Source organism: Ciona intestinalis, unplaced genomic scaffold (genome assembly GCF_000224145.3).
Source record: "Ciona intestinalis unplaced genomic scaffold, KH HT001092.1, whole genome shotgun sequence".
In the NCBI taxonomy this organism is placed as follows: Eukaryota; Metazoa; Chordata; class Ascidiacea; order Phlebobranchia; family Cionidae; genus Ciona; species Ciona intestinalis.
Window position 1 is genome coordinate 16,203 of NW_004191413.1, and position 10,407 is coordinate 26,609.

Here is a 10,407-nt window from a genome sequence, read left to right on the forward strand (position 1 = left end):
GTAATGAGCCAACTTTGGTCTAAATCCCAGGTCCCATGACGTGCCTCACTGTAGAACCTCACCCATATAGAATAGAATGTGCATATACAATGTTGGGGTAATGAACCAACTCTGGTCTAAATCCCAGGACCCATGGCCAAGCTCACTGTAGGACCTCACCCATATAAAATAGAACTTACATATACAATGTTGGGATAATGTTTTGCTTAAAATAATGATATTCTTTACATACACTTGATTATATTTGTTTAACAATGGCTGTTGTTTCAACCAGACGACCCGATGATTGGACGTTATCCTGGGTTGGCAGTGGGTCCATATTTGGGTGGGGGCATAACCATAGGGGGCAACTTGGGGGTCCAGAGGGGGCTAAGGTGAAGATCCCGATCCCCTGCCCCTCCCTCGCTGCATTAAAACCCATACAGTTAGTGGGTGGGGAACAAACCTTGTTCACTGTGACTGGTGAAGGAAAGGTGTTTGCAACAGGCTATGGTGCTGGGGGAAGACTTGGTATTGGTAGCAACGAGTCGGTTGCTATTCCTACTCTAATTGAATCTATACAGCATGTCCATATTACACAGGTAAGATGGTGGTTTTGTTTGGGTTAAAGTTATATTTAAACAAGAGGTTGATATTGCTGGTTATTGGCAAAATTTCAATGACATATGTTGTTTTGTTAAACCATTGGTTGGGATTGCTGTAAGCATATCTATAATTTTTTTCCACACGCAAAGTTATATTGTTGATGTTATGATGGGTGATCACTCATTTGTTTTGTGCTAAAGTTCTATTCAAATAGGAGACTCATGGTGCTGGTTATTGGCAAAATATATATATTTGGGACAGCATTAGTTCGACTCGGTTTTTGTTTGCTACTGCGTATTTAGTTGTTTGGCCTAAACCTCATGTCCCATATCATGCCTTGTTACTTTACCTTTATAGAATAAAGTAGTACATCTTAAGATAGTGAGCCAACTCTGGCCTAAGACCCAGGTCTCATTGTGTTTCTTACATATATAATATACACATATATACATATATATATATAGATATCAACTTTTATTAACCAAGACGCCATTGTATAAACCCTACTAATGAACTAAGTAACCTTAGTGAGCCTTGAACTCCGTACACCTTACCCATCATGTTGATCCCAGGTATCAGTGAATGCTGGAGGCAAACACATCCTCGCGTTATCCAACGAAGGGGAGGTGTATAGTTGGGGGGAGGGGGTGGATGGGAAACTGGGGCATGGTAACAGATCGTAAGTGGATTTCGTATTCAATATTGGAATAGATGGAGTTATTTGCATATGTTACTGACTTTTGAATAAAACATGTGTTGGGTAACGCTCTAACTTGAGCTTAAATCCCAGGTCCTGTGGATTTGGTTACGTATATGATAGCACTGACTTTGTATGACATTAAAACTACATATAGTGGTCTTAAGGGTTTCTGTACTTTTAATGTCATAAAGGATTGGTATTTAATATTAAAGTGAATGGAGTGTTTACATTATTAGCGTATAGAATAGAACATATGTGTTTGGTAATGAATCAACTCTGGCTGAAATCCCAGGTCCCTGCAGAACCTCACCCTTATAGAATAGAATTGTGTTTTTTTTATGGGTGAGGTCCCATAGCAAGGCATACCATGGGACCTGGCATTTAGACCAGAGTTGGAACATCATAATTTATGTCCTAAAACCCCTAACCCTCTTATCCACAGATCGCTTGACCACCCACGAATAATAGAAAGCTTACGAGGTGACCTCATAGTGAAGGTAGCAACGGGTGGTTCACATAGCGCTGCTATCAACGCTACTGGTGGTTTGTATACATGGGGTAAAGGAAGGTATGGGAGGCTGGGGCACGAGGATAGTGAAGATCAACTTAAACCTAAACTGGTGAGGTTGTGTGTTGATATAATAGAATGTGCCTATACAATGTTGGGGTGATGGGCCATCTCTGGTCTTAATCTCATGGTTCCATAGCATGCCTCACTGTAGGACCTCACCCATATAGAATAGAATGTGCATAGTCTAAACCCAGATCCCATGGTGTGTCTCACTGTAGGACCTCACCCATATAGAATAGAATGTGCATATACAATGTTGGGGTGATGGGCCAACTCTGGTCTTAATCTCATGGTTCCATGGCATGCCTCACTGTAGGACCTCACCCATATAGAATAGAATGTGCATATACAATGTTGGGGTGATGGGCCATCTCTGGTCTTAATCTCATGGTTCCATAGCATGCCTCACTGTAGGACCTCACCCATATAGAATAGAATGTGCATATACAATGTTTGGGGTAATGGGCCAACTCTGGCTTAAACCCCAGATCCCATGACATGCAGCACCTCACTCATATAAAATACTATATGTTATTAGGTTATGTTTAATCTGAGAAAGTCTCTGTATAGCAGAAAAGCATTTGTCTTAATAAAATCTTATGTAAAACTCTGAAAGGTATCTGACACACTGTTCGTTATACCCTGATGATGTCCCATAGTATGAAGGGTTGGTCGTTTAAAATCACAAACAAACAATATGTAGATTGTTTTCAAACTTGATGGACATTTAATTCACCTGGTAGCAATCAACATTTGCAGAAAATCTACCTTTATTATTTTCATTTCACAATATTAGTCAGTTACCAAACATGAACATTCATCCCCAGGTAAATGCATTGAAAGACAATTTAGTTGTAGACGTTGCATGCGGCAATGGTGATGCACAAACCTTATGTATAACTGAGGGTACTGGAGGTTCTAGTGTGGTGTGGTCGTGGGGGGACGGGGATTATGGGAAGCTGGGGAGAGGGGGGAGTGACGGGTAAGTCGGGTTATTGGATTTTAACTTTATTAAATTTAACTTGGTGGATTGGTGTGTGATTGTTACTTTATATTCAATGTATTGGGTTATTTATGACTGATTTTTAACCTTCCCTTTTTTCCTAATAAAGTCATGCTTTTATACATTTAGGTAACTTTAGTGAGTTTTTGATTTAAGTTATTTCTTTAACCTTTACTTTAATATTTATGTGTTCGTTTTGCTGTGTGAAACCCAGTAATAACTGTAATGGGTTATAAGTTCCTCATGTTAGGTTATGAGTCACTGTTTTTATGTTTAAGCCCATTCATTTTACCCTGATGAAGTCTTGCCATCTTGCAGACGAAACTTTGGTTTATTAAAAGCTTCCATTTATACCAGAGGGGCAATCTATTTATTATAATGTTTCACCAGATGCAAAGTACCCGCTATCATTGATACTTTGATGGGGAAACACATCACACATGTTGCTTGTGGAAGTCAGTTCTCGCTTGCTTTATCTAAGGCTGGTGGTGTTTATACTTGGTGAGTGGGTTGTGTGTATCGTGATCAGTATCCACTTGTAATTTATCATTTACCACTATGACTTGTACACATACCACTATGACTTGTACACATACCACCATGACTTGTACACATACCACTATGACTTGTACACGTACCACTATGACTTGTACACATACCACTATGACTTGTACACATACCACTATGACTTGTACACATACCACTATGACTTGTACACATACTACTATGACTTGCACACATACTATTGACCATTTAAAAATAGTCTTGTTGACAGAAATATTGGTTTGAATAAAATAATGCGCAAAATTTTATCCAAGGAAATCAGTTTCTCAAACATACAACACCCGGTAACAACAACAATGAAATATTCAGATTATACCACACACAACATAGGTGTCTTAAACACAAGATCTTCACACAAACCATTAGCCATTCAATCCATAAATGAAGTATTTCTGCATGGCAAAAACATTCTCCTTAACTAAATTATTTTGCTGGAAAAACTAGTTTCTGAAACATGTTATACCTTATGCGTGGCAAAAAAAATATTAGTCGTAATAAAATGAAAAGTTTTATCCCAGAAACTATCTTTTTGAAACATAATATACCATTGACAAAAAGCTTTAACTCACCACACAGGGGCAAAGGGGATTACTACAGACTTGGCCACGGTAGCGACGAACACGTACGTCGACCCAAACTTATTGAATCCCTTCGTGGTATGAAGGTGGTGGAAGTATCTGTTGGTTCGTTGCATTGCATCGCGGCTGTCGATAATGGAGATGTCTATACGTGGGGGGATAATGATGAGGGACAGGTGGATTGTGTGGATTGTATGAGGTGGTGGGGTTGCACCCTGTGTTGGGGTAATGTAAAACAATTCATATGACACCCTGTGTTGTGGTAATGTAAAACAATTCATATGATACCCTGTGTTGGGGTAATGTGAAACAATTCATATGACACCCTGTGTTGGGGTAATGTGAAACAATTCATATGACACCCTGTGTTGGGGTAATGTGAAACAATTCATATGACACCCTGTGTTGGGGTAATGTGAAACAATTCATATGACACCCTGTGTTGGGGTAATGTGAAACAATTCATATGATACCCTGTGTTGGGGTAATGTGAAACAATTCATATGACACCCTGTGTTGGGGTAATGTGAAACAATTCATATGACACCCTGTGTTGGGGTAATGTGAAACAATTCATATGACACCCTGTGTTGGGGTAATGTGAAACAATTCATATGACACCCTGTGTTGGGGTAATGTGAAACAATTCATATGACACCCTGTGTTGGGGTAATGTGAAACAATTCATATGACACCCTGTGTTGGGGTAATGTGAAACAATTCATATGACACCCTGTGTTGGGGTAATGTGAAACAATTCATATGACACCCTGTGTTGGGGTAATGTTAAACAATTCATATGACACCCTGTGTTGGGGTAATGTGAAACAATTCATATGACACCCTGGGTGTTGATGGAATGATCCAACTCTGGCCTGAATTTCAAGTAGCACGGACCCCACTGAAGCAGTTAATAATATATTCCACCAACTAACTTGACCTACCCACCACAGATAGGAGATGGGACAACACAAGCCACTCAAATCCCACGTTTAGTAGCTGCACTACAAGGCCATCATATATCCCATGTGTCGTGTGGTTCCGCACACACTGTCGCGTGGTCCCTACCCTCGGAGTCGCACAACATGCACAAGAGGCGCCGAACCGGAGCCAAGTTGCCCGACCAGATCCCACTTGAATACAATCTACTACAGAACATTCCATTCACTGTATTAAGGAACAGACTTATTGTGTTGACCCAATTCTCGGGTAGGTTTATATATGTGGTGTTTATGTGGTCTGGTCTATACTTGGTCAGGTCAGGGGAGCACTTAGGTCGGACCTCACCCATATAGAATAGAATGTGCATATACAATGTTGGGGTAATGGTCAAACCTGGTTTAAGTCCCAGATCCCATGGCATGCCTCACTGTATGACCTCACTCATATAGAATAAACTATTATTCCAAGCAAAATTAAACTAGCGTTAACAAACAATAATTTCCATCCAGATTTGCTCTGCCCGGTCATTCCATTCTTGCCACTTCACAATGCTCCTTGTGACATCACAGACAGTGTTGACACGCCCATTCCCATCGACCAATTACGTAGCTTGCTTGTATCTTCCGGTAAAGAACTCGTTTTCAAGAAAGTCGTCCAAGCTTCGATGGTCCGCGACAAACAACATGGACCAATCATAGAGCTTAACCGGATACAGGTGATTGCTGATTGGTTAAACAATAATTCAAACTTACAATTAAAATAATCGTATCAGAAATTTAGGTTTTTAAGACATACTTACATATGCAAATGAAAAGATATATATATAGTAGGTTGGGGGAAGATGGGACACCTTTTAATTTTATTTCCTTGTCCCCTTTGGTAGTAAATAAAGAACTTTTAAAATATTAGAAAACTGTATCCTATCAACTCCCATGAACCGCATTTGGGTGTTTAAAACACGATCAGAATACTTGAATATTTTTAGCTAAAAGTGTCCCATCTTTCCCCACAGTACTATATGTCTGTTTATTCTTATACTAATAAAATTTATTGCAGATTCTAAAGAAAGCTGTATATATGCCTGTTTATTTGTAATGTATCTGGAGATTTTGGTGACTTCACTATTTTATTCAATATAGGGACATGAAATTTGGCCAAGTTTGCCCATTTACTGTCATACATATAACTATAGTTGCAAACAAATATACTTTTAACATGCATTGAATTTTGATATTGAGTGGCTTTTATGGTTCTAATTCTATGTGTGAACCTTGAACTTGGTCTTATACTTAAAACATACTTATAAATAACTATATTACATTTATAACAGTGCGCTTCAACCGGTGTGCACGGTGCACCAAAATATGCCAAGGGTGCACCAGTACAAAAGTGTATACAAGGGTGCATCACAAACTTCAACAATTTTCAGCAATAATATTCAGTTTTGAACATTTTTAACAAATTTAGCCACTTTCCTGCAGTTTTGTCCCCAGTTTTTGGTGCTGTCTTTGCAAATTAGTCTTATCTTTAACCGTAAACCTCATGTTCCTAATGATTTTGATTAGCTGTGCTTTTTGACTAAACAGGAACTTATTCTCGTACGCATTTCTTCTTGATGACGTCATTAGTTTAATAGTTTTACTTTAAAGCAATCAGGGGTGCATGAGTTCGTCGCAACAACTTTAGGGGTTCACCAACCCAAAGAAGGTTGAAGAGCACTGCCTTATAACTTGCATTGTAGGTGAAGAGACACCGTGAAAAAAGTGGGTTGGCCGGTCCTGATGGTTCACGATCAGTGTTCGGGCAAGCCTTCCAAAAGATGGATTGCTTGTTGCCTGATAGTGTGTTGTTGCCTCATCGGATATGGAAGGTTAAGTTTCTAGGTGGGTTGGGGTGGTATTGCTATGTAGGTGGTGTCTCATTACTAGATGGTAGCACCCTGGATGTTGGGGTAATAGACCTACATCCCAAGTCTCAGGTGTGCCTCACTAAAAACCTCACCTTTATAAAGTTAAATCTCAAATATCTAAAAACTGTTCCAGAGGCACCAAGGTTGTTTTGTCAATCTCGTGTTACCCCAACACCCAGGGTGCTACCATTATTGAGGGACTATACATAGTATGGCCTTTATTTTCACTGTATATTACACTGCTCCATAAGTTCCACCTCTGTTTCCACTTCCTTTATTATGTTTGATAATTATGCTTGTAACTGCATTTTAAAAATATCACCATAGAATTTGTTAAAACTTCAAAATGTTCCTCCCATTCCAGGTGAATCAGTAGACGACTGTGGTGGTGGCTACAGCGAATCGATCACCGAAATCTGTGACGAACTACAAAACGGATCGGTTCCCTTGCTCTCTGGCACCCCTAATGGCCGGGATGAGTCTGGGGCGAACCGGGATTGCTTCATCCTCAATTCAACCACATCCAGTGAGACGCATATCAAGATGTTTAAGTTCCTAGGTAAGTTGAAACTAACTTCATATCATTTTGAATGGGTGTTCACTTTCTTAATTCATTTTTAAATTTTATTGTATTTTTCTGGCATTTGCACTAATTGCCATTAAAACCACAATCAGTGGCAACTACCAATAGTTTGTATGCTTTCATATGGTATGTAGTGAAATGGTGGAATGAAGCAACTTCACCACTTACAGCTGTAACATTGTTTGTTACATCTATAATTCGAAATATTCTGGTTTACCTGCTATCCTGAAGTTACTCACATGTGGGGAATTCCCCATAGGTTAAGAACCACTGCCATATTCCAACTCAGAGTTCCACAGTGGTGTTACCATGTCCCTTCCACACGTCATTCTCATATATATATATCTATTATGCATCCCCCCCACTTGTACAAAACTTATTCTCACCCATACCCAGGGATCCTGATTGGTATTGCCATGAGAACTGGTAGTCCACTAAGCATCAACATGGCTGAACCAGTGTGGAAACAACTGGCTGGCATCAAACCTTGCTTGAAGGATATATCAGAGATTGATAAGGTTTGCGTTATGTTGTTTATGTGTAACTCTGGTCTAAATACAAGATCCCATGGCATGCCTCACTGTAGGACCTCACCCATATAGAATAGAATGTGCATATACAATGTTGGGGTAATGGACCAACTCTGGTCCATATCCCAGGACCCATGACGTGCCTCACTATAGGACCTCACCCATTAGAACCCATGCATCTAACCCCATAAACCTTGCATAAATATGACATAAACTGCTGACACATCCTATAACTTAAAACACACAATCATAAATTGTCTAATTAATTATTTTATTTATTGTCACTTCCTAAAACTCTGCATACAAGCAATGATCTGCATCATTATCTATAAACACAACGATTCATGAAAAACATAAATATCATAAAAATATGGTATAGTAGACCATAACATAAAGATCACATTATTGTAACTTACTTCTACCATGACTTTCCTGCACCACCTTCTTCCTCTTCCTCCACCACTCCTCTCTGTATTGTAAAACACATCGAGTCAAAAACATGAATTTTCTGGCCAGCTTTAGTATTTACATAACAACCCATGCCCCACATTCACCAAAAAAAAACACATCTTTTTAATCAACATAAATGAATCATATTATTTAAACAACAAAAGGATAATTTTAGCAACAAATTAAAGCGCATACATTTAATAACAATTTCCAAATTCTGTACAACAAAACCACACTATTCTTTACATAACAAGTCGTTCTTACCATTTCAATTCCTTTGTCTCCTTTGAAGTTTGTGATTCTTCTTAAGTCTTTCGACACCAAGCCATAACTCACCCTCCTTAAATACCTTTGTTACAATATATTCCAAGTATAATTTCATCTTCCTGACTTTATTCCTGGTCTTCCCATCCATTCCCAAGCTACTTACTCCTTCATATTCAAGTGCTTACGAAAGATCTAACCAACATATGTTGTTTAATGTTTATATTATAGAGGTTAACACCGTGAAGGCCTATATACTTCATTATGTGATGCATTATATTCTATATGGTTGAAGTCATATGGCAACGTTATGAAACCTGAGGTTAGGTGTCTATGTACCTATATATCGATAGTTGAAAAATGTCTTTTGAAACATAACCCGTTCTCAAATGCCTCTGTGCCATGTAATAAATAAATGTGTCTTATGGCAAGGGTTGTGAACCCTGGTTGCATGGATTCCTATGCAACTATAGACTTCTGTTTCATTTTACTGTGTTTTATGTCCCAGCATTTTGTGCCAAAGTCGGTTTTCATCCGAGATTGCGAAGCCGATGAGTTGGAATCGATGCAAATACAGTTTGCTACTCATTCTGCTTGTGGGGAGGTGGGTGTTTATTGATTAGATGATACAGGGTGTGAAGCCATGGACCAAATCCTATGTCCCATGGCATGCCTCATTGTAAAACCTCACCCATATAGAATAGAATGTGCATATACAATGTTGGGGTAATGGGCCAACTCTGGTCTAAATCCCAGGTCCCATGGCGTGCCTCACTGTAGGACCTCACCCATATAGAATAAAATGTGCATATACAATGTTGGGGTAATGGGCAACTCTGGTCTAAATCCCAGGTCCCATGGTGTGCCCACTGTAGGACCTCACCCATATAAAATAAAACAGTATTTTTGGAAACCTTAATATAGAATGTTGTCTTAATAATCTTTATTTGTTCAGGAAATACCACTGGGAAGCACCCACCAAGTGGTGACCGCTCAAAATCGCAACGAATACATCAGGCTTGCAATACAATACAGGTAAATTATATTGGCAACACTGGCTTTTAAATGGTTTGGTACGTTTTTAGAACCACTACATCTTATTGTAAGCATTTGTTTTTTTAATAAGTTACTGCAGTTTACTTTTTCATATCAATTTTCTTAATGCAAAAAGTCTGTTTAGTACAATGTTGGGGTAATGGGCAAACTCTGGTTTAAGTCCCAGGTCCCACGGCGTGCCTCACTGTAGGACCTCACCCATATAGAATAAAATGTGCATATACAGTGTTGGGGTAATAGGCCAACTCTGGTCTAAATCCCAGGTCCCATGGTGTGCCACACTGTAGAACCTCACCCATATAGAATAGAATGTGCATATACAATGTTGGGGTAATGAGCCAACTCTGGTCTAAATTCCAGGTCCCATGGTGTGCCACACTGTAGAACCTCACCCATATAGAATAGAATGTGCATATACAATGTTGGGGTAATAGGCCAACTCTGGTCTAAATTCCAGGTCGCATGACATGCCTCACTGTAGGACCTCACCCACATAGAATAAAATGTGCATATACAGTGTTGGGGTAATAGGCCAACTCTGGTCTAAATCCCAGGTCCCATGGTGTGCCACACTGTAGAACCTCACCCACATAGAATAAAATGTGCATATACAGTGTTGGGGTAATGAGGCCAACTCTGGTCTAAATCCCAGGTCCCATGGACATCCTCACT

The 10,407-nt window shown here is 39.3% G+C and overlaps 1 protein-coding gene and 1 long non-coding RNA gene across 2 annotated transcripts in view; one reads left to right on the forward strand and one right to left on the reverse strand.

The window, feature by feature from the left end:
* The first annotated feature begins 254 nt into the window (after positions 1–254).
* LOC113475623 (E3 ubiquitin-protein ligase HERC2-like) overlaps positions 255–10,407 on the forward strand; it is a 13,455-nt gene continuing 3,302 nt past the window's right edge. The window contains exons 1-13 of the mRNA XM_026839994.1: positions 255–581; positions 1,158–1,264; positions 1,728–1,905; positions 2,684–2,838; positions 3,250–3,360; positions 4,000–4,177; positions 4,955–5,210; positions 5,453–5,658; positions 6,685–6,826; positions 7,217–7,411; positions 7,832–7,953; positions 9,188–9,283; positions 9,635–9,714. Coding sequence (XP_026695795.1) covers positions 255–581; positions 1,158–1,264; positions 1,728–1,905; positions 2,684–2,838; positions 3,250–3,360; positions 4,000–4,177; positions 4,955–5,210; positions 5,453–5,658; positions 6,685–6,826; positions 7,217–7,411; positions 7,832–7,953; positions 9,188–9,283; positions 9,635–9,714 — 2,153 coding nt within the window. The remainder of the gene's footprint in view (positions 582–1,157; positions 1,265–1,727; positions 1,906–2,683; positions 2,839–3,249; positions 3,361–3,999; positions 4,178–4,954; positions 5,211–5,452; positions 5,659–6,684; positions 6,827–7,216; positions 7,412–7,831; positions 7,954–9,187; positions 9,284–9,634; positions 9,715–10,407) is intronic.
* LOC108950860 lies at positions 8,218–9,181 on the reverse strand. The gene is made up of 2 exons (XR_001975378.2): positions 8,382–9,181; positions 8,218–8,291 (listed from the first exon to the last, which is right to left on the reverse strand). It is a non-coding gene; the product is annotated as an uncharacterized LOC108950860 (long non-coding RNA).